Genomic DNA, 23,948 nt, shown 5'->3' with positions numbered 1-23,948 from the left:
AGTTTTCAGGGAATTCCTAGAGCTTATGAGACAACCTAAAACAAGCGCTTCAGCAAGACATGAGCACTGAATTTTTATCAGTAGCTATCTAGAGGACTCGACCAATCGAGCAAAGAAGGATGTACCCCTCCTAGGAGAACGTTTGGACTAATCACATCATGAAAGCGGTGTTTGATTGTAATCGCAATTTTGTTCAAAGAGCACATAGCAGCCCTTAATCATTCATGAAGATTGAGCAACAAGATAAGAGACATTTGTAATGCCAGTTCTTATTTCGTAGCTCTTTCGGTGTGTATGATTACTATGTAGTTCAAATTTGTTGATAGAGTGTTCGAATAGTGAAGGCATTATTAGCATTTGCCTGTTAGCACCACTCCCTTCCATTTACGAACTCAGCAGCAACAACTTCGAAGGTATACTTAAGTTTGCACCCTTAAGTTCATATCTAGTCAACTCCCACTCCTTTGACATTTACAACGCAATTTGAAGGATTTGCTTGGATATAAAACCATGGTGCATGATATACCAAAGGTCCAAACTTTCTTTAGTGCTTGTCAAGACTAATCAACACCGACCCAATTCAATGAGGATCCGCTTCGCTACCTCGGGAACCAAAACTCGAGGCATAAAGGTCAAGACTTCCCCAGGCAAAAATAGTAGAGAAGAATGTCCTGCCAAAATACTGGCTCTCACTAATATATCCCCTTGATGAAAAATTGAATGATTTTCCATTGGCAAGTGAAGATGGCAAAATATATATATGTCATTAACATGGAAATATAAGAGCAAAAGCAATTTGATTTTCTTGATCAAATTAGATTACGGCAGCAGCACCCTACCCAACCACCCAAAACAAAAGGGGAAAAAAAAAACTACCAACAAAAACATGAAATTGCTGAGAAGACCCTGAGCGAGCTTAGTAATTAGCAATTTAAGCCCTCTCGCCCCGAATCCGACGAGCAAGCTGAATGTCCTTGGGCATGATGGTGACCCTCTTGGCATGGATGGCGCAGAGGTTGGTGTCCTCGAAGAGCCCCACCAGGTAGGCCTCCGCCGCCTCCTGGAGCGCCGCCACCGCGCTGCTCTGGAACCTCAGGTCCGTCTTGAAGTCCTGGGCGATCTCCCTCACCAGCCTCTGGAACGGCAGCTTCCGTATCAGCAGCTCCGTGCTCTTCTGGTACTTCCTGATCTCACGGAGGGCCACCGTGCCGGGCCTGAACCTGTGCGGCTTCTTCACGCCCCCCGTCGCCGGCGCGGACTTCCTGGCCGCCTTGGTAGCAAGCTGCTTCCTCGGGGCCTTGCCACCGGTGGATTTCCGGGCAGTCTGCTTGGTCCGAGCCATTTTTCACACGAATGCAGAGAGGAAGAGAGAGAATTGAAGTGGGTTTGGGGATCTTTGAGCGATTTGGCGAGATGCTTCCTTTTAGGGTTTATATAGACAGGGTCAGAGATTTGCCGAGGTTGGTCGGTTGATTTGGGGAGGTGGCGATGGAGGGAAGGGAAATGGAATTTTCTGTTCCATTTTAGCGGGTTTATGATTTTGGGGATTTGAATTTGAGCCGTCGATTGGAATGACGAGTTGACGGCAGGGATTTGAGACCATCGGTATGATGCCCGCGGATTGCCAGCGTGGCTGGATTTGTTTTACATTTTGCTGGGCAAAGTAAATTGAAAATAGTAAATACCAAGGGATTCTCTTCTCTATCTGCCGCACTTGATTTAGGAAAATTCGGTAAATCATTGATAATCATTAAAATCAACAGCATGAGGAGCATCACCTTGGCAGGTGAAAATCCATCTATGGTTATAATAAAATCGTGACATCTTCACGGACGAAACGTCAATATAATTATATAAGCATGCAACTTATGAATGAGTCGCTCTCTTTAAAAAATTCGGTTAAAAACTCGTCATGGTTATTGACAATCACAAGACCGGTAACGAGTTAAAAGAATTTGATCCTGTGTGAGTTACGATGACTTTTGAAATTAAAGAGACTGATGCATCTCTATATGAGTACGGAAAATGCTATCATTTTACTATTCTGCATAATCCGGGTAAAGGAAATCTAACAAACAAGTAGGATGAAATTATCACTCCTTCAATCTCACCCGGAATTTTGTTATTTCTATTTTTACTTTTGCCAGTTATTAGAACCTTATTTAAAGATACTATGTGCGTGTGTCTGTGTGTGTATATATGTGCCTGTAAGATGGTATTGGGGCCACAATATTTTTATCCACAATCTAATATTTTTCGGTTACAAGGAAGACCCGTGGGCTTAGTGTATTGAAATAGAAATCTTAAATATCTAATAAAAGGGCACGGGTAATCCCACTGAGTATCGAACCTGAGACCTCTTGATCACCAGGCGAGAGTTGCACCACTGTGCTATTCCCTCTCTTGATATCCACAATCTAAATTTTCGTACATTGAAAATAAAATTGTAAAAGTAGTAAAGAGATCATCCAGTGATCTCTTGGTTTTTGCTGACGGCAAAGCGTGAGTCTTTAAAAGCTTTGATGGAAGTCCTTCAACAGTTTAAGCTTGGCCAGCTTCCAGGAATCCAAGGAGATATCTGGGCTTGCCTCTGATCTCTGGCAAGCTATCTACTAAAGATTGGGCTACCTTGTCAAATAGAATCACTGGAAAAAGTAAGGCATTGGCCTCTCTCCATATTTATCTTATTGCAGGCCGAGTTCAATCGATTAATTCAGTCTATTTCAGTAAGGTTAATTTCTGATCTGCTGCCTTTATTTTGCCCAAGAAAGTAAATTAAGATGGTTCAACAACGATGTAATGCTTTTTTTATGGAAAGGATCTGAACGTCAACCCGGGTAGTCGAGTGAAACGGGGAGGATGCATGCTTGCCAAAGAGTGAGGGCGGGCCTGGCAGTAGAAATCTTGGGAAGTAGAATGAAGTTGTTACTAAGAACAACTTGTGGCAAGTATTAGTGAATGCTGGGTCTTTACGTGTGTGTGGCGTGGATTCATCGTTACATGCTCGGGAATAGAAGTATATGGTCTATTAGCCCTCAAAGCAACAGCTCTTTGGTGGTGGAGGAAATTGCTTAGGCTCCCTACTTAAATTAGTGAAGACAAAAGTTGAGCATAGGGTGGGGGATGATGGTTCGAGTATTCATTTCTGGTTTGATCCTTGGACTGCATTTGGGCCACTGCTTGATCATTGTATCAATGACTTTGCTTGTTTCCCTTTCTATAGTGCTAATGCTAAGGTAAGCTTTGTATATAGGGATGGGAATTGGCTGTGGCCAAGGAGTAGTGACAGCCAAGCTTTGACGTTACAATCTGCTATCCCTGTTTATGTGGCAATATGCAGCTGTTGACAAAGTTATGTGGGGGGCTAAAGGAGAGGTTTGTTCTTGATGATGTTTGGCAGGATTTGAGACCCGGCAGGAAGCGGAAGATTGTGTGGCATAAATTTATATGGTTCCCTGGGCATATATTCCTAGGATCTCTTTTATTTTATCTATTGGCTGTGTATTTTTGAATCGTCTTGCTACTAAGGATAGGATGCAAAAAGAAAAAAAAAAAGAAAGAAAGGGGATGTTTGGTTTCTTCCACTGCTGTCCTCTGCGTCAATTGTCCGAGGAATCAAGGGACCATATATTCTTTACAAGCCCATTCTCTGAACAGGTTTGGGAGAAGATCCAGTTTTTGTTGGGAGTTCATAAACAGGTGCAGGACTTGTGTGTGGAATTTTCTTATGCGCCGCAATGGAAAGGAAAGAGCTTTCCTGGGGTTGGTACATCTATTGCATCTGGCGTGTGATGAATGAAAGAATTTTTCAAGAGAGGAGACATTCTGTTGAGGGGATTGCAACCCACATTGTGGAATTGGGTCGATGGAAAGTTTCTTCTTTGCCTAGTTCCGCTCGCACATAGAGCTAAAGAGTGTTTGTTGAGAGATGCTTTTAGATTAACTCAACTGATGTAAATCCCTTGGTTTAAAGGGATTTTACTCTATTGAAGGTTTTGACTCTTTTGTAAAGAAGTCCGTTGATTTGAATAAGAGAAGTATCAGCATTCACCCGCAAAGGGGGGAAAAAAACTCAAAATAACCTTTACAGGTTCCGCTTTTCGAGATGTGAATTCTGCTCACCCTAACAGGCAGATCAGATAGATCCCTTTCGATTCAAAAACAAGAGCTTTCACTTTCTGATATGTGATGAATCCTGCTTATGCTTACGAGCAGACTTAATAGGAAGTGGAAGAGCATGTGCCTGATATAAAAGAGAGGAGTCTTAACTTTAAAACCCCCGATATAATGATTTAGTAATGCAGCTGTGCTTTTTAATTTTAAGACTCCCATCATCACTCATTACATGTAAAATTCCCTGCCCACACCAACCAAATGAAATGATAATAGCTGTACTTTTACAGTTCAGAGCCCTGTCTGAATGGGATTTATTAATCAATATTGGTTCCATCATGGAAACCTTTCAGCGCGCCCCAACAACCGTTGTAACGTCACAAAATCATAAAACACGCACCCAACCATCGTCATATTGTAGGGGAAGCGAGCCCCTTGCTTGCCATACTTAACCTGGTACCCTATCCATCCGATGATGGTTGATAGGACCTTACGCCTTGTAATTTCTCATAATTTATTTGAATAAAAAAGAAATCCTACTTGGTAAAAGAAACTTGGCTATAAAGAAACTGCAATAAGCAATTGCTCTGTCCTGATTTACCAAGTCGCCAAATATATACTCAGAGTAGCTTCTAATTCTCAATATTCTGTAATACATTTATAATATTACCATAAGCATATGTAATATAATTCTGGGAGCCAAGATTATGAAAAATCATATCTTAAATCTTAAATTGAAGAAATAAGTCAAAGAAGAAATTGAAAAAACATATCACAATCCAATCTCCTGCTACAAACATTCCCCCTACAGAAAGAAAGCCCAACCAGATCAGTTGCCGGGTGAAAAATCCGACTTCAAATCCCCCCCAATTGTCTGCCAACCGACCCGAATACAGAGAAAAAGACCCATTACAAGCTCTCTCTTTTTTCCCCTTTTTTCTTTTGGCTTCTAATACGAAAGGCTGGTAAAATTGCAGTGAATTACAAGCATAGAGAGCTACAGTATGTAATACATTTTCTTTTTCTGGACTAGAACATGCCCTCCCTCCACTTCACCTGACCACCAACTTATCTCAAATCTCAAAGCTCATATCATCTTAAACAAACTTTTGAGAGTTCCAAATGACACATTATACAAAGAAGGCAACTAGATGCAGAGAAAAAACTTAACTCACCACCGGAAAAATTCATTTTGGCTTTAGAAGCACTTCCTGTGGACGATTGATGGACCCGACTCATCGTACTCACCCTTGGAGATCCACATCTGAACATCAATCACAGGGCAGACAAGTTTAGTCAGTGATGGTATTCAGTATTGACAATAATAACATCCCCCGCAACACGAAGAGGCAAAGTGCCCAAGTGGAACTAAACTAACAGAAAGACAGAAAAGCCTACCTGCTGGAAGGTGCTGAGAGATGCGAGGATCGATCCTCCGATCCAGACACTGTACTTTCTCTCGGGCGGAGCCACCACCTTAATCTTCATGCTACTTGGCGCAAGAGCAGTGATCTCCTTGCTCATCCTGTCAGCAATACCAGGGAACATGGTGGACCCACCACTGAGAACAATGTTACCGTACAGGTCCTTCCTGATATCCACATCACACTTCATGATGGAGTTGTAGGTAGTCTCGTGGATTCCAGCAGCTTCCATGCCGATCAGCGAGGGCTGGAAGAGGACTTCTGGGCAGCGGAACCTCTCCGCACCGATGGTGATGACTTGTCCATCGGGCAGCTCGTAGTTCTTCTCAACTGATGAGCTGCTCTTAGCGGTCTCGAGCTCCTGTTCGTAGTCGAGGGCGACATATGCAAGTTTCTCCTTCATGTCACGGACAATTTCCCGCTCGGCGGTGGTGGTGAACATGTAACCTCTCTCAGTTAGAATCTTCATTAGAGCATCAGTGAGGTCACGACCAGCAAGGTCAAGACGGAGGATAGCATGGGGCAGAGCATAACCCTCGTAAATGGGGACCGTGTGGCTCACACCATCACCAGAATCAAGCACGATACCTGTCGAATCAATGACCATGAAAAATTTTAGAAATCAACCTTCACAGAAGGCATTGCATGTTGAGGGATGGAAGAAAATTTCTACGCACCAGTTGTACGACCACTGGCATACAGGGACAGAACGGCCTGAATGGCAACATACATGGCGGGCACATTGAATGTCTCAAACATAATCTGAGTCATCTTCTCTCTGTTGGCCTTGGGGTTGAGAGGAGCTTCCGTAAGAAGAACAGGGTGCTCTTCAGGAGCCACACGGAGCTCATTGTAGAAAGTGTGATGCCAGATCTTTTCCATGTCATCCCAGTTGCTCACTATACCGTGCTCGATGGGATACTTCAAGGTGAGTATACCTCTCTTAGATTGGGCTTCATCACCAACATATGCATCCTTCTGACCCATACCAACCATAACACCGGTGTGCCTAGGTCGGCCAACGATACTGGGGAAGACTGCCCTAGGTGCATCATCGCCAGCAAACCCAGCCTGCAGACGTAGTCGGCAACATTTTCAATTAATGAACGAATGTTGGAGAAAGTACTGAAACTTTAAATATTATCCACTCTATAGAATAGATTAGGATGTATCGAGGGGTCAACTGACCTTCACCATTCCAGTACCATTGTCACAGACTAGGGGCTGAATATCCTCAGCATCGGCCATCTTTTACAATTTCAAACCTGCAGAAACATTTTTCAGAAGTGAGTGATAAAGAAATTGAATTAAAAAACAATGGAACTTCCACCATCAATTAAGTTTGGTTATATCGAACCCTTATCTTCCCCTTTTATCTTCAAGAACCTCAGATTTATCAGTGGTTATTCAGAATATTCCAAAGCACTACACATCTGCAGATAATTCTTCTTTTTTTCATTTCTATTTTAAAATATTCTCAGGTCTGGAGCTGGATAAAGACCTCACAATTGACGGATATTTAAATTAACTAAGAGATCATCAGCTGCTCATGATCGAATTCTCTAAATTTTCTATGTCGTCTAGTCAGAAAACGTACAATCACCATCTATTACAGCAGCACACTAGAACAAATCTATAAGATTGAGACATAGAAAACTAGATTGGATATATTAACACGCCATTCATTCAGAAAAGTAAACCAATCAAACAGTTTTAACAGCTTGGAGAATGCTCAACATACACAACCGGAGCACTGAAGTCATAAGGATCAGCCGAATTGCGACGGAATCAAACAGATAAAGCTGAACCTCGATCTAGAAACAATGGATCGCCAACACAACAGCTCATATCAGATTCAGAAACCACAACCGAGAGCAAAATAAGCAACAAATGCGAGGATCGGCAACATTTCCAGCGAAAACCACCACAACTTCCAAGACATTTCCACGTACAGACGACATCGCATCCGAATCACAACGTACACGGACCGATCTACTCAAAGGACCCAAACAGTTGCGGCAGCTAAATCTACTACACTCGATCTGTCATAATCCAGCAGAAAGCGAGAGAGAGAGACCAATTAGAGGCATGGATCGGAGCATACCGTGACAGCGAAGAGATAGACGAGATGATCGCTAGGTCTCAGAGATCGCACCGAGGCCAACCTCCGAGAACGACGGGTCCGATCTTCCTAAGTCGTCTTCTTCGCGGCCAACAGAGAGGGGGAGAGCAGTAAGGAGAGGCCAAAACCGAGGGTGGGGGGAGTATATATAGTGAGGATGACGTGAGGTTTGAAATGCAAATGAAACTGCGACCAAATGAAGAGTTTGTGGATTTGTGTGTGCGGGGGAGAGAGCGAATCATTTCCGCCACGAGAAAAGATAGGGTGACCTGTAATGACAGCCTTTCCCCCGTCCCCCCTCCACACTGCCATCTCCACCGTCAGATCCATCTCTCAGATCTCGCCACGTGGAAGCCGGCGCTGCGCCTGGCCTCGTTGAGCCATTCGGGTCGGGTTAAACCACATCGGGTTCCCTCCAGCCCTTTTCTATAGCCGTTACAATGGGCCACTGTTAGTCCACACTTGACTTGAGATTCAGGCATGATTTTGATCTTCTTATGAACAATGTGAACGACTCGTTTTCGACCGAAAGAATGAAAACGAATGACTCTTGATTCGGTGATGTGTGTCTTAATAATGTTGTCTACGTGCTTCGTAAGCCTTATAGCTATTTTATAAAAGTTAAGATGAAATATTTGATTTGATTCGTTAAATTAAGGATAGTACAAACATGTTATTCGCAGGATGTACGGTCTTTTGATATATTTAAATTTGGACTAAAATAACATAATTGATACGTTTTTTGATAAACTTGTATTTTAGTAGCTCTCAGAAGAATTCTAATATTATATGTATAATTTAAGATCATAAAATTTACTTATGCAAAAAACAATTATAAAAAAATTACTTTAATGCTTTTTATCAAGTAATTTTTCTAATGCAAACCAATAAAATGCAACCAGAAAATAGACATGTTTCCATAATTCAACCAAATCTAATTAGTTTTAAAATTGATGTAATAATAAATACATAAGTATAAATAACAAGTGTTTCTGAAAGTAACCTCATCCAATCAATATTTACATTATAATAATATACCTATAGGAATGTAAATTTTATAAATTTAGAAATACCTACTGGAATTGTGTTGAAAATTACACTCAATATTCAAAATATCTTCCATATATAAATTTGTCACTGAAATTATTACTGTTTCAAATTTTCTATAATTAAAATAAAGAAAAAAGGTTGAATAAATTATAATATATATGAATTTCTTCACTATTAAATTATTGATGTAAAATATATATATATATACTTAAATTTATGTAATATTAATAAGAGCAAAAAGTTACGTACAATATTCATCTAAAGATTTTAAAATGTCAAAAATTATAATAACATCTTAAATTTATTCCATGAATATAAATTTCAAGACTTTTTATTATTAATTATTTCATAGATAATAAAACTAAAATTAATTAACTTTCTTCTATTGAAAATAAAATTAATCATTTACAGAAATACATTTAAGCTTGATAAATGTATCAAGTGACTGGGGGAAACTAGTTAGCAAGGACATTTGCTTCGCTGATATTATGTAGTGCTCAGCAAGATTAAATAAGGTAGGTAGATGAACCGAATCGACTCGGCATTTTATTTCTCGTTATAAGCCTCATACATAATCATGTTATTCGAAAAACTAATAGAGGCTCTATTATTCGGACGTGGCCCTGCCGATATACGTAGTAGTGGATTCAAATCAATTTTCCTACTTCAACCTTTGAATCGGTAGAGTACGTTTTGTTGGTACACCTGTTCTCTTTGTTGGTACTCTCGTTCTCTATCTAAACTATACGAATCGATGCGTTTCGGCTCAAGTCCTTCCTAACACCTCTTAGTAAAAAATCCAAATTGGATTCAAAATTGGCAGGTTATTGATGCCTCTTGCACTTATCCCTGTTAAAATTTGCTTGAAAAGAGTACTAATTAAAGGCATGGACTAGAGCCACTACAAATCGGGAGAAGTTAAATGAGTTGAGAAGAACCAGAACCAGTTTAGTAGGAGATAGATAATAATACCATCCAATCCAGATTCATATTTCTTCGATTTTACCTAGAATCAGGAACAGCTCTTTCATTACTTGATGAAGGTATTTCTTTATGGATTCAATGAAATCATACAAAACTGGGCCGATGAGAAACCAAAAAAGCTGGAGGGGAAACCTCGCGATATACAAAGAAACATGTAAACTCTTCAATTTTCTTTCAAAGGTAAAACCTTAGAAAAATCATATCACAAACAAATCTTTAATCTCCTGCTACAAACATAATCGTCCTAACAGAAAACCCACAAGAAAATGGCCGGGCAAAGAACATCCAAGTACCCGATTGTCAGAAAGCGGAAAACAACCAGAGGCCTATTGCAAGCTTTCTGCTTCTGATACAAAATCTCAATAAAAACACGAATTGCATAGACAGGAGAGCTATCAGTACATTACATTTCACGGACTCAAACAAGCCCTATTGCATTCGACATGACCCGGTAAAATCTCAATTCTCGACGCTCATTCCCTCGTAAATCAATACTCGAGAGTTCATATGACACAAGATAGAAGAAAGAAAAAGGCTGACTTCAGCGGAGAACTTAACTAACCACCGGAAAACTTGTTCTGGACTTAGAAGCACTTCCTGTGGACGATCGATGGACCTGACTCGTCGTATTCACCCTTGGAGATCCACATCTGGACATCAACCACGGGACACACATGTTAGTCAATGATAGCGTTCTCTATGACAACAATACCTTCTCAACAACAAGAAGGGTTGAAGTGGGAAGTAAACTAGCAAAGAAAGAGCGTACCTGCTGGAAGGTACTGAGAGATGCAAGGATCGATCCTCCAATCCAAACACTGTACTTTCTTTCGGGTGGGGCAACCACCTTAATCTTCATGCTGCTCGGGGCAAGAGCAGTAATCTCCTTGCTCATCCTGTCGGCGATACCAGGGAACATGGTGGAACCACCACTGAGTACAATGTTACCGTACAGGTCCTTCCTGATATCCACATCACACTTCATGATGGAGTTGTAGGTAGTCTCATGGATTCCAGCAGCTTCCATACCAATCAGCGAGGGCTGGAAGAGGACTTCTGGGCAGCGGAACCTCTCCGCACCAATGGTAATGACTTGTCCATCGGGCAGCTCATAGTTCTTCTCAACTGACGAGCTGCTCTTAGCAGTCTCGAGCTCCTGTTCGTAGTCAAGGGCAACATATGCGAGCTTCTCCTTCATGTCACGGACAATTTCCCGTTCGGCGGTGGTGGTGAACATGTAACCTCTCTCAGTGAGAATCTTCATCAGAGCATCAGTCAGGTCGCGACCAGCGAGATCGAGACGGAGGATAGCATGGGGCAGAGCATAACCCTCGTAAATGGGGACTGTGTGACTCACACCATCACCAGAATCCAGCACAATACCTGTTGAATCCAAAACAATGAAAACATTAGAAATCAAGTTTCATCCCAGACACTTTAGAAGCTGGAAGGGATTGTGCACTTACCAGTTGTACGACCACTGGCATATAGAGACAGAACAGCCTGAATGGCAACATACATGGCGGGCACATTGAATGTCTCGAACATAATCTGAGTCATCTTCTCTCTGTTGGCCTTGGGGTTGAGTGGAGCTTCTGTTAGAAGAACAGGGTGCTCTTCTGGGGCAACACGGAGCTCATTGTAGAAAGTGTGATGCCAGATCTTTTCCATGTCATCCCAGTTGCTCACAATACCGTGCTCAATGGGATACTTCAAGGTGAGGATACCTCTCTTCGATTGGGCTTCGTCACCAACATAGGCGTCCTTCTGACCCATACCAACCATAACACCAGTGTGTCTAGGTCGACCAACGATACTGGGGAAGACTGCCCTAGGAGCATCATCTCCAGCAAAGCCAGCCTGTAAAGATAGGTACCAAGTAAGCAACTTACATAAAAAATAAATAAATAAATAAATAAATAAAAAACTAGCAAGCAGTAAGAATTATACGAATGGCTTACCTTAACCATTCCAGTACCATTGTCACAGACAAGGGGCTGAATATCCTCAGCATCAGCCATTTTATAGAAAAATAGACCTGCAGAGGCATTGCACAAAAGTAAGATTGATGCAGCCTCCAAAAGGTTATCCAACTTGGGCGATAGAAACCATTCATCATAGATTTGACATATCCCCCACAGCAAACTCTTAGGAAGATTCTCTCATTCATTTCAAAAGAATCCAGTCCACGTTAAAACATTGAAACCACTTACAAGCACAAGGAACTTTGTTGCTTTAATGTTCGCAGGTTTACTCAAAGATGATCAGCTACAGTTTTGATAGTATCATTTCTATTCAAATTTCCTTTATGCAGAAATCAATGATTACGAATAATCATCAACATTCAATATAATCAAAAAATAGAAAAGAAGTTGAACATAATCTCAATCTACGAAATGAGAAATCACGGAGTGTATGCACATGACGATGCAGTACGGATCGCACTTGTACACTTCTTTAGTCATCCAGAGTAAGTCAATCAAACAGGTTCAAGAGCTAGAAGCATGCAATGCTCAGCATGTAAAACTTAGAGCAATGCATCAATGTAATATCAACATCAAACGATGGATCGTCAACACGTGACCTGACACCAGACTCCAGAGACCAAAGACCGATCACAGAAATCACAATACGCAAGGATCGGCAACATTTCCAGCTCAGACGATCAGAAAACATCAAGAAATCACCAAAACTCCCCACACATTTCCACATACAGGCGACATCCGAGCCGATCTACTCAAATCCGAGGGAATTGCAACAGAAGACGGGAACTCAAGATCTACGGCCCCGATCTACCGCAATTGAACGAAAAAGAGGAAATGAAGGAAATGAGCACAGATCGGAGCTTACCGCGACGGCGAAGAGGAAACGAGGGTTGTCTACGATCGCTGCAGGAGCCAACCTCCGAAGACGACGGCTCCGATCTTCCAAGTTCGTCTCGTTATTTCTCCTCCTTCGCGGCCAGAGCTATAAAGAGAAAGCGATGACGAAGGCGGAGGAGTGTATATATATATAGGGTGGGGAGCAATAGGATGAGGAGAGGCTGTGAAATGCAAATGAAATTGCGCCCAAATTAAGAATTTGGGGGGGAATCATTCCACCACGAGAAAAGACGGGGTGACCTGTATGACAGCCTTTCCTCGTCCCCCCATCTCCACCGTCGGATCGGCCTCCTCCTCATATCGCCACGTGGAATGAACGGCTCTTGTCGGGCTCACCTTCCGGATCGGGTCGGGCCGATACTTTCCGGGTCTATTACCCCCCACATTTTCTCGTTTTTTCTCGTCCGATCACCCCACATAATCTTTGGCAATTAACTCAAACTAATTTCGGACTAAGACGTTGAACAGACTCTGACCAACACCATATTCCCTTTGGCAATTAGCTTAAACTAATTTTGAACTCGGATGTTGATCAGACTCTGACCATAGAGTCGATTTTGAACCCTTATACTACAGGTAAAGTCCAAATACAAGTCGTGATTTATGTCCTCCAAATACAACTCATGATAAAATCATCAATGATGTTGCTACACCTATACTTTCTCATCTTGCCTAATTTAACCATCGATTTTCACTCTAGTCCCTATACTTATGATTCCGCGCTGATTTTGATGGTGCCATTGATGACACGATGTGCTCCTTTTGCGATCGTAAATTCAAAATGGGCATCATTTCATTTGTCTAGCCGGCGCCAAATTATAGCAAGGCATACTAGGCTGATTTAACTTAGTGTCATATACTGCGAGAAAGCTAAACGGAATGTTATATCGTTTGATTCTTTTCTCTATAAATTGTCAGTACCTTTTTCAATTTACCGGTATGAATTGTATCACACGATTAATCATAATGAACCGCTTAAATAAGCTCGAAAATTCTGACTACATGAAAATTTTGGAGCCAAAACTAGCTAGGGGAGGAATTTAATATAAATAAATTTATTATTTATATTATTTACATTGTATGAATTTAAAAATTCAGAAAAGGAAAAGGGTTAGAAGAAGAGAGTAGAATCGCGGTTGGGTTTATAAACCGTGGAGTACATGTGAAGTCAAAATTCTGGGGCCTTCTCTTGAGTGGAATCAAATCAAATGTAAATAAAAGTAGATTCCAAGCAAAGTCATAGCTCACTCAACTTACTTCACTGCACATATCTACTGCCCTTCTCCTGCCAGGTTATTGCCCCCTTTTTCTTCTATTCCTTTTACATAATCGGAATACTCTGCAATTACCCTTTTTTGTTCGGTTCAGGGAAATTAACGGGCCGTTTGAATTCGGAGTTAAAGTCAACGAAATTTTAACTTTAACTTTAACTGAGGAAGAAGACAAGGGTTTGTGAGCCCACCAGTTTGACTTTAAATAAAATAAATGGATGTAGTAGATAATTGTGTATAATGAGATTGTGTGTTTGAATAAGATATGGGACCCACCAGTTTGACTTTTCAAATGTGTGTTTTGTTGTGTAGTGTAGAGTTAAAGTTAAAGTTAAAATCATGGTGATTTTAACTTCGAATCCAAACAGGGCCTAACAGCTTGTTTGATTTTACAAATCGATTTTAACTTTAATTTTAACTCTACTCCACTTAACTTCACTTATTTTCAATTCATAAAAAAAATTTATTATCCAAAAATTTGAAATTACTAAGATATTCTCTAGCCAAAACATATTCGTTTGTACCATGTTGTAGTGTATTGGTTAATTTGTTATGTATATGATATATTGGAATCACGAGATCTTGAATTTGATCATTACCAGTAAGATTTTCATGCTTTTTTATTTATTTATTTATATTTCATTATTCTTTATATTAAATCATAAGTCTCTCAAATAAGAAAAAGTTGCTATATATGGTAGAAGTTACACATTTTTATCTCAATTTGAACCAAATTGATGAGAGATAACTCTTATACAAAACATCAATATCTGCAATATTCTGGTGGTTTTCTTTTTGTCTGAAAGACAACAGCGTAATTTGGATTGGTAGAGATAAGATTTGGAGAAAAACTTGAACGATCCTGTTTTACGCGGAGGCAATGAGAAAATATAATTAAATTCACATCATGAATGAAGTATCATATTACACTTTTTCAAGTGCTTTCTAATTACTTATTAATACTTTTTCTCAAGTCAAATTCTGACTTAAAATTAAAGTAAACTAACAATTTGCCCCTTCAAAGGTCGATGTTCCATCAAATCTGATCTCAAGTAATATTTTACATCACCTTTAATCTTGGCCGATTAAACGTACATCAGATTGACCATTATGTTAACCTACAACTAAAAATTGAATGAAAAACATTAAAAGGTCATTTTTGATTCATTTTATGATTTTTTTAATTCCTCGATAATGTATTATATTGTTTAGTCATATAAATTTTTAAAATTGAAATAAAAAGAAAACAAACATCTTCTTCTGCAAATGACTTGAGATTTGAGAGGGAAGGGGTGGGGGGACGACCAACGATGGGGCCATACCACAGGCCAATCTCGCCTCTAACGTCCTACACCTCTGGTAAGCTCGCCTTGGGGGCGATGGGCAGAGAAGTGCCCCACCACCGGTCATCCTCTTTCTCTCTCTCTCTCCCCCAAGTTTTAAAATGTAGAGAGAGAGGGATAAGGTAGATCGGCGGTGGGGGCAAGCCCGCCGGCTACTGTTCCTTGAGAAGCCACTGACAAGGTTACTCAAGGGGCGTTCGCCAACGGGGTTGCCCCCATATCCGATCTGCCCCCTCCTTCTCTCTATTCATTTCAAAATCGAAGAGAAAGAGAGGGGAAGGGGGCACTTCCTTTCTCTCTAGAACATTCAGGGAGCAAGGGAAAAAAAGGCAGAGGTTGGAATAAAGGAGGATGATAATGGAGCTCATCCGTTGCTCTTATGGCTCGTCTCTTTGTTTCACGCGAAGAGATGACCAAATTGTCATTCGATGGAATTTGATCTTGTTGTTCTCTTCTGTTTGTTCTCTCTTGCTTGTTATTCTTATTCTTCTCGTTGCTTGACCAGATTTTGCTTCCATGGGTGGGCTGGGTGAAGGGCGAGGTAATAGCTTATGTCTGAAGCCACAGAAGGGATGAGGGGTTGGCTTTGTGAACTTGAGGAAGTAGAGAAGCTCAACGACAAGCTGATGAAAAGCTCCGGAGATGAAAATGGTGGAAGCCTGTGGCTTTAGACACGTTTCCAGCCCAGGCGAGGTAACCAGAGCTCTCGTAATCCATTGGTGACCTTCCGTGGGTAGGCTGGGGGAAGGGCTAGGGGCTGACTCGAAGCTCCGATTCTGATACATCCTCCATTCTTCATATTTTCATTTATTATTAATTTTCTTTTGCTAATATTGAATATTTAATAGTTCATTGCAATAAAGATGAAAATCCACTTCTTGTCCTCCCGAGATTTCCTTCATCGGAATCTAGAAAACCGAGAGCTCTCTTCCCTAATTGACATTTTTTTTTGGGTAAATTGCACTGGTGGTCCAAAATATTTTACAAATATTTTATTATGGTCCAAAAAGTTTTTTTCGCTACATGATGGTACAAAATATTTCAAAGTTATTTCATGATGGTACAAATTGTCAATTGGCCCTGACGTCGTTAACATTTTGCTGACGTGGCGGGTCCTATGTGTCATTTTTGTTACATGGAATCAATCATAGTGCGCCACGTCATTTAAGAGAAAATAAAATTTTAAAAAGTCCAAAAAATAATTTAAAAATACAAAAAAAGAGTAAAAATTTTCAAATAATTTTTTTAAAATTTTGAAAATTATTTTTTTAAAATATAAAAAATTGTAATTTTTTTTAAAAAATAATAAATACAAAAAAGAGTAAAAATTTAGAAAAAAATTAAAAATAATTTTGAAATTTTGAAAATTTTGAAAATTATTTTTAAAAAATTTAAATTTTTTAAAAATAATTTTATAAAAAAATTAATATTTAATATTAAAATTATTTTAAATTTAATATTTTTTTTAAAATTTTTTTAAATTAAAAGTTTAAAATTATTTTTAAAAGTTTTTAAAATTTTCAGCTACGTCAGCGTCGGCTTGACGGCATCAAGCTCGAGTTGACGGTTTGTACCATCATGTAGAGAAAAAAACTTTTTGAACCATAATGAAACACTTGTAAAATATTTTGGACCACCAGTGCAATTTACCTTTTTTTTTTTATCGGAGGCAAACAAAAGGGGAGAGAGGGAGAGAGAATCAAGAAAAAAAAGAAGAAGAAAGAAATCATGTAAAGATCAAATAAAAAATGGCAGAAAACAATAAAAAAATTACATCATATGATTTCGTCAATTTTTTAACGAGAGGCTAACGGAAGGATTCCTAATATGTACTTTTAAACGGTCGAGAGTTGGGTCGATATAAAAAATTACTCAAGGTAAGAATTGATATAACATCAATCTTTCGAGTATTTGTTAATTCACTCTTAAAATTACTTGAATGTTTAGGTAAGGACATAGGAAATATTGGCAAAATCCTCGTCTAATTTCATTTTCGAAATTTGAACTTTTAGTGGTGGAACAAAACCCAACACGACAGTCTTGATAAATCAATTCAATGTCTGAAAGGGGAGTTTTCAAATTCGGATGGTGGGGCAAACGACAAAAGATCGACAAATTGGGACCACACGGGGGACCCCTCGCCCTCACAATTTCAAAAATTCAATCTTATGTCATGGGGATTTGGTGATTGCGAGAGCTGTACCTGGGGGGGCGGGGCGGTGGTTGGGTGGGAGGTTCCGTGGATTCTAACATTTGCGGTTGGAAAAACTGAACGCCGCTAATTACGACGCTGTAACAGCGGAGTGCGAGTGCTGTCGTTTGGCGCAAGACAACATACGCATATTCGAGAATGTTTGCACTTCCATCCACGAGCAGAACGAGAGGACATACTTTCAAGTTCTTGATGATAAATTTTCATGGCTGACAATGCTTGAAAGTATAGGGTGCAAGACCCCCTAGTCCTGCCTGATTTCCATCTTCCCTATTTCAAATAGACAAACGATCTAATCTACCGAGAAAAAAACAAAAAAAGACAAACCACCTAGAAACATATATCGAAGTATGATGGGAGATTTCATAAGCACAATTCCATTCTTTAGATAGAGCAGCGTTTGCTGAACTCTGTCGACATCATAATTCATACTCGTGAATGGAGAAAATCAATGTAGGGAGAAATTTACTATTACTGGATAGAATCTATTCGAACCGAAGTAATAGATCCATTAAACTTTCGAATACAATGATATACACAAAAAAAAAATTCATAATTTGCGATTAATTTGGCAGTTGCAAGTGTAATTTTATTAGGTGATTACAAAAACTACTCCTGCTTACACTATATAACATTCATTTCAACGGTTTTGAGTTATTCTAATAATACTTTTTTTTTTCAGATTAGAAGGAAGGTTCATGACCTAATATAATGAAAAAGAAAGTAAAAATTATTTTTCGACAATTTTGTGGCAGTAGTATTCTATGAAGGCTTTTCTTTCTTCTGGCAAATTGGTAATTGACACTTTGATTTGATAGGGGAAATAAGAGAAAACATTCCGGCCCAAAAGAATATATGGGAACGGCCCAGATTAAATATTTGGGCCCGGCCCATTACAGAAGATTAGCCCAACGTAAATGAGGCCATGAATATTCCACTGGAAAATATTTTTACAAGAGAGGTTCCAGAATTGAAGTTTTTCTTTCCAAAGTAAAGGGAATGGTACAAGCTGAATATATATGCAACCACTGATCACCAATTGGAGCTCCGGCCAGAAGAGTTGATCATTTCTCACCAAGAAAAGTTTGGCGGGAAAACGAGAATGGCCTGTCCAGTTCGTTGAGTCGTGGTGGTAATGATAGCTAATACTGGAACAAACCGCCGCCAGACTTCTTGACAAGGATCTGATTGTACCCGGGCCTTGAAGTCTGCAAATTTCACAAGACGTAAATGATTATGCTTGGACCATATTCAGCCTTACGAATTCATGATAAAGCTAAGAGAATCAGTCTAACATCAGCAAACTAGATAAGGTAGATAAAGGAAGGAGACTTACAAGATCCTTGAAGATGATAAAAGCGATTACGAAGAAGAGAAAGAATAATATCTCAAACTCCGCGAGCTTCACCAGCCTAAAGACTTCATTCACTGCCTGAGTCAGCATCGACTCCCTCCCAGCTCTCCTGCCTGTCCTCTCCCTCATCATCAGTTCTGATGCCAAAGGAATGAAAAACATAAGTCTGTAAATTCCCAATTGGTTTCTGCACAGTATCCATACTGAATAATACGGACCATGGCTGTGAATTCGAATCCACAGCACAGTTATCTCTGGGAACGTATCAGGCAAGCAAGAACGAAAAGTGGACAGTTCGATAAGTTCAAGCCAGTTGCAGCTTTATAATATGTCATACGGATTCAAAACTTCAGTAGCTAGCCTTTCTCTTATGGCTTCATGGCCAGACTAGATTTATAAACACGAAAAGAAACTCCCCGAAATTGAAAATTTTCCTCGAATACAAATGAAACTAATGTCTGCTAGTTTACTCAAAGATGATCAGCTCTAGTTTTGAAAGTATCATTTATATTCAAATTTCCTTACGCAGAAACAAGTGATTACAAAGAAACATCAACATTCAATATATATATAAAATCAAAAAATAGAAAAGAAGTTGAAGATAATCTTAATATATGAAGTGAGAAATCCCAGAGTATATGCACATGATGATGCAGTGCGGATCGAATTCGCAGGCACTACTTCAGTCATCCAGAGTAAGTCAATCAAACAGTTTCAAGAGCTAGAAGCATGCCGTGCTCAGCATGTACAAGTCAGAGCAATGCATCAATTGTAACATCGACATCAAACGGTGGATCGTCAACACCTGACCAGACACCGGACTCCAGAGACCAAAGACCGATCATAGAAATCACAATACGCAAGGATCGGCGACATTTCCAGCTCAGACGATCAGAAAACATCAAGAATTAACCAAAACTCCCCACACATTTCCACATATAGGCGACATCCGAGCGGATCTACTCAAAATCCGAGGGAATTGCAGCAGAAGACGGGAACTCAAGATCTACGGCCTCCGATCTACCCCAATTGAACAAACAAGAGGAAATGAACACCAGATCGGAGCTTACCGCGACGCCGAAGAGAAGACGAGGTTGTCAAAGATCGATGAGGAAGCCAACCTCCGACGACGACGGCGACGATCGTCCAAGTTCGCGGACTGCGCAATAAGGAGAAAGCGATGACGAAGGCCGAAGAGAAAATATCGGTGGACACTTATTGTAAAACAAATTACATTTTGCATTAAATAAGGTTATATTAAATAGGGTTTAAATAATCATTTTATACTTATATTATAATTTTTAACCCGTGTGTTGCACTGGTAGTTTTTAAGGATGGTAGCGGTGCGAATGTAGAGCAGGTATCACAAGAACCGCAACCGCACCGCGATATAAAATTGTGCACCGCATCAGCACCATATCTGTCGTGGTTTTGAAAATTAAAAATCATATTCGCACGCCCAAAAATTGCGGTTATCCGTACCATACTGTACCATAAAAAATAAATTAAATAAAAACTCTAAAAAAGCATAACAATTAAAGAATTAAATTAAATAAAATTTTATAAATAACGATTATCATTAGATTAGTATTCTATTATTAGCTTATTAATAGATAATTAAGAAATCAAGTTGGATTAGGATTGAGTTTGGACAATTTGTTGAAAAATTAGCCTAATCTATATGTATAAAATATAAATATTGCGGTGCAATTTTATCTGCAGTTTTTTCATCAAAACCATATCCGCACCGCACCACGGCGGTTTTTGAAATTAAAAACATATCTGCACCATAATCATTTGGTGCTATTATGCGGTGTTAAAAATGATGCGGTTATCCGCGAATACGGTTTTTTACACACACCATTGCCATCCCTAGTACCTTTTCTATGGAGAATTGTTGGATTTTTTGCCTTTAGATGTAAGATCATAATTCTTTTTTTTCCTCAGAGGAGAAATTTTATATTTTTCGAAATTAATTATAATTTCAATTTGATTAAAGTAGTTTTCATAAACTAAGTAGGATCCAAAGTAAAAATAATTATGTCGTCATTTTATACAATTAAATGATTAATTTGTTACACATAATATAAATTTTATTTGTTATAATAAAAATTTCAAGATAATTTTAAAATCTTAGGATATTTGTATTGCAATAGTCTAATAATGTATTGAATTTTGTACTTATAAGTTTTAGTCCTTTCATAGATTGTATAATTAACATATTATATTACTTGAAAATTAATTTTTCACAAATAAAATTTTCTAGATTGGGACAAGAATATTCACACAAATTAATCCAAATAAAGTTTCTTCTCTATCTTTTTATTTTTAAATACATATAAAATTTTTAAAATCGAGGAAAAAATACTTAGATAATTTAATTCAAGTAAAATTTTTTCTTATTTTATTATTTTTAAATTAAATTTAATCTAAATGAGATCTAGAAGTAAATATTTTTTAAATATTGACAAATCTAACCCTATATCAATTACCCAATTTATTGCATAAATATTGACCTTTCTACCCCTATATAAATAAATAATTACCTTTAGAACCCTATTTATTACATGAGATACAACATTATATATATAGATCATAATATTACGATAAAAATATTATTTATAAATGCTATTCTAAAAATTATATTATAAAATTCTCCCTAAAAACTTATATTATAAATGATATATTCATATTGATATAATTAAAAATATTATATTCTATTAAAATCAATAGAGTAAATATATATATTATGAGAAGTCACCTAAGAAAAGAAAATTTTTGATTCACACCAAAATAAAATTTGTATATGAGGACTAAATATATGTGATAATGCACCAATTATGCTTAAAATATCATCCAAAGAAATAAATAATGTAATAAATAACTTATTATAATAATTTATGCTCGGAAATAATTAATTGGACACTTATTTAGTTCGTCAAAATAGACTAATTATATAAAATTGGATCTCGAATATATACTCTAACGATATATTTTTCATATATCTTGGAATTATATTTATAGTTAAATAAATATATAATGCATATTAAATAAAATAATTAGTTACCTATATAAAGGATTTTTATGAAAATTAATACAAGACACTAACTTTACAAAATCAGTTTCACATAGAAAGTAAAAGATTCAATAAATAATAGCAAGCATATAAAATATATTATTTTTATGACACTAATTCTACAAAATTAAGTTCACATAAAAAGTAAAATGATTCAATAAATAAAAGCAAGGATATAAAATGTATTATTTTCAAAAAATTAGATTTATAAGATTAAGTTTGTATGCATACAGTTAGTCGAATTTGCATAATGTTAACGATTAAAGAAATATTTAATAATCTTCAAATAAGAACTTTATTAGAAAAATATCACTAAACTATTAAAAATTGAACTAATATATCATGATCATTTTTCGAAATTATTTGTTATAGTTGAAATTATAAAAAATGTTAACAATTACTATTAAAAATAAGCATGTGCGATGCAGGGTTAGAATACTAGTATATATGTATACGATGAGGCTGTGAAATACAAATGAAATTCTTGGATGGAGTCATTCCACCATTAGAAAAGACTAGGCACCAAATCCGCTTTGTGCGGGATTGTTACTCATGAAAGAAAAATATAATTTTTTTACCCAAAAATAGAAATAATATAAATTACAATATAAATTTATCCCATGCATTTTGTGCTTCACTTAGTAATTTTATTATTGCATTTTGTTATGAAAGCTTCATTTGTATTTGTATTATTAAGTTTTACATTACTTTAATTTTTTCATCAAATTAACTTTTGTTAGTTAGTAAAAACTTATGATTATGTATAGGTGTTAATTATTTGATATTTTTCCATTTTTATATTTTTAAAAATAGATTTTAAATTAATGGCAATATCCATAGAGATATAGGAGGTTGGTTTGAGGAGATACCTAGCCTAAGCAAGTCGAGAGATACTAAGGGAAGATCGTCGAATCTCGGGGTAATTTACTCAGTTCATTTAAAGAAAAGAGAAGAAGAGTAGAAAAGGACTTAATGAACATCGAGGGAATGGAGACCTTAGGTCTTCCAAACATAGATTTTTATTAACTCGTAGTAACCTTGCTAGTTAGATTTACTTTCTTTAATTACATCTCTCATAATTACCGATTCGCTTGACTTCTATTAAGTGTGTTAATTTTAGTGCTTAGCAATAATTTTGAATCAATTCTCCATGAAAACGATACTCTATTCACATCTCTATTACTTGATACGATCCATATATTTGTGGGTTTGTGATATCGAGAATATTTGCATCACCAAGCCACTTTTGCCGATATAATGCTCATTATATCCCACTCACTACCACCTCAACTTGTTAGGATCACTATCCCCCATCTTATCGAGGCAATCTGATATCTCATGGCTGAGGGTCTAGTCGCTGTGATTTGGGGCTCGTCATTGATCATTAATGCCACATCGTAGATGGGCTAGCAAGAGACTAAGCAAGGCAAGGGTAATTGTTGTCAAGCCAACAACCTCAATTCTGGAAGGGATAGTATCGTAGAGAAGAGATATGGGAAGGGGGCGAGGAGAGGGAATGATTTTATATTTTGCAGAACAATTTTTCCCCGATAGACGCTGACGTGGATGCGACCAAAGGTCCCTTATAGGGAGCAAGAACTGATATTTAACAGAGTGGGAACGTGGAAGTAGCCTTATTCCCTAGGACCGTGACGATCATTGGCAGATGGATGCGATTAAAGACGAATATACACATGCAATTATATCTATGTATGTATGCCTTTTGAACTCAATGATTAAATATATTAATGTATTTTAAATTTTTTGATGATGTAATTTTCTGATATCTTTAGTTAAGATTTTTTTTTATCAATTTCAAGTAGTTTTATCGGAAAAATTTCGAGGATATTTCCATCTTGTTGGAACTTTTTCAATCTTATAACTTTTCTAACTGAATTCTTATTTAGTTATTCATCATTTTAAAACAACCCGTTATATCTAATTCTTATTTGTTAGTGAGACACTCTTTTATCAATTGTAAAATCAAATTTTAAAATCCAATGGGCGCTTACCAATCTTTGGAGGACAAACTATTACATTTTTTCGTAGATTCAATCAGTTATAATTAGTCAACTCTATATTTTCATTTCCAAAGAGTTTATTGGGCCGATAGAAGA

General features: G+C 37.8%; 4 protein-coding genes across 5 annotated transcripts; all 4 read right to left on the bottom strand.

The window, feature by feature from the left end:
- Positions 1 to 705: 705 nt before the first annotated feature.
- LOC116211174 (histone H3.2) lies at positions 706 to 1,490 on the bottom strand. Its single transcript, XM_031545422.1, has one exon. It carries the CDS (start codon positions 1,340 to 1,342, stop codon positions 932 to 934), a length of 411 nt encoding a protein of 136 aa, XP_031401282.1. The 5' UTR covers positions 1,343 to 1,490; the 3' UTR covers positions 706 to 931.
- Positions 1,491 to 4,709: 3,219 nt separating this feature from the next.
- On the bottom strand, positions 4,710 to 7,831 carry LOC116211173 (actin-7). 2 transcript variants are annotated; one of them, XM_031545421.1, is made up of 6 exons: positions 7,642 to 7,831; positions 6,726 to 6,802; positions 6,215 to 6,608; positions 5,512 to 6,125; positions 5,289 to 5,377; positions 4,710 to 4,918 (listed from the first exon to the last, which is right to left on the bottom strand). In XM_031545421.1, exons 2-5 carry the CDS (start codon positions 6,783 to 6,785, stop codon positions 5,312 to 5,314), a joined length of 1,134 nt encoding a protein of 377 aa, XP_031401281.1. In that variant the 5' UTR covers positions 6,786 to 6,802; positions 7,642 to 7,831; the 3' UTR covers positions 4,710 to 4,918; positions 5,289 to 5,311. The 2 variants fall into 2 exon arrangements, with proteins under 2 accessions (XP_031401281.1, XP_031401280.1); XM_031545420.1 differs by having other exon boundaries at positions 4,740 to 5,377.
- A 2,010-nt stretch (positions 7,832 to 9,841) lies between these two features.
- On the bottom strand, positions 9,842 to 12,698 carry LOC116211171 (actin-7). Its single transcript, XM_031545419.1, has 5 exons — positions 12,544 to 12,698; positions 11,655 to 11,731; positions 11,160 to 11,553; positions 10,463 to 11,076; positions 9,842 to 10,343 (listed from the first exon to the last, which is right to left on the bottom strand). Exons 2-5 carry the CDS (start codon positions 11,712 to 11,714, stop codon positions 10,278 to 10,280), a joined length of 1,134 nt encoding a protein of 377 aa, XP_031401279.1. The 5' UTR covers positions 11,715 to 11,731; positions 12,544 to 12,698; the 3' UTR covers positions 9,842 to 10,277.
- Positions 12,699 to 18,211: 5,513 nt separating this feature from the next.
- LOC116209897 lies at positions 18,212 to 20,014 on the bottom strand. Its single transcript, XM_031543647.1, has 3 exons — positions 19,826 to 20,014; positions 18,738 to 18,892; positions 18,212 to 18,609 (listed from the first exon to the last, which is right to left on the bottom strand). The coding sequence occupies exons 2-3, from the start codon at positions 18,885 to 18,887 to the stop codon at positions 18,544 to 18,546; spliced, it is 216 nt and encodes a 71-aa protein (XP_031399507.1). The 5' UTR covers positions 18,888 to 18,892; positions 19,826 to 20,014; the 3' UTR covers positions 18,212 to 18,543.
- Between the last annotated feature and the right edge of the window lie 3,934 nt (positions 20,015 to 23,948).

This window comes from Punica granatum, chromosome 6, assembly GCF_007655135.1.
Source record: "Punica granatum isolate Tunisia-2019 chromosome 6, ASM765513v2, whole genome shotgun sequence".
NCBI classification, from domain to species: domain Eukaryota; kingdom Viridiplantae; phylum Streptophyta; class Magnoliopsida; order Myrtales; family Lythraceae; genus Punica; species Punica granatum.
Note: the sequence above shows the minus strand (reverse complement) of the source record. Positions and strands in the feature narration are given on the sequence as shown.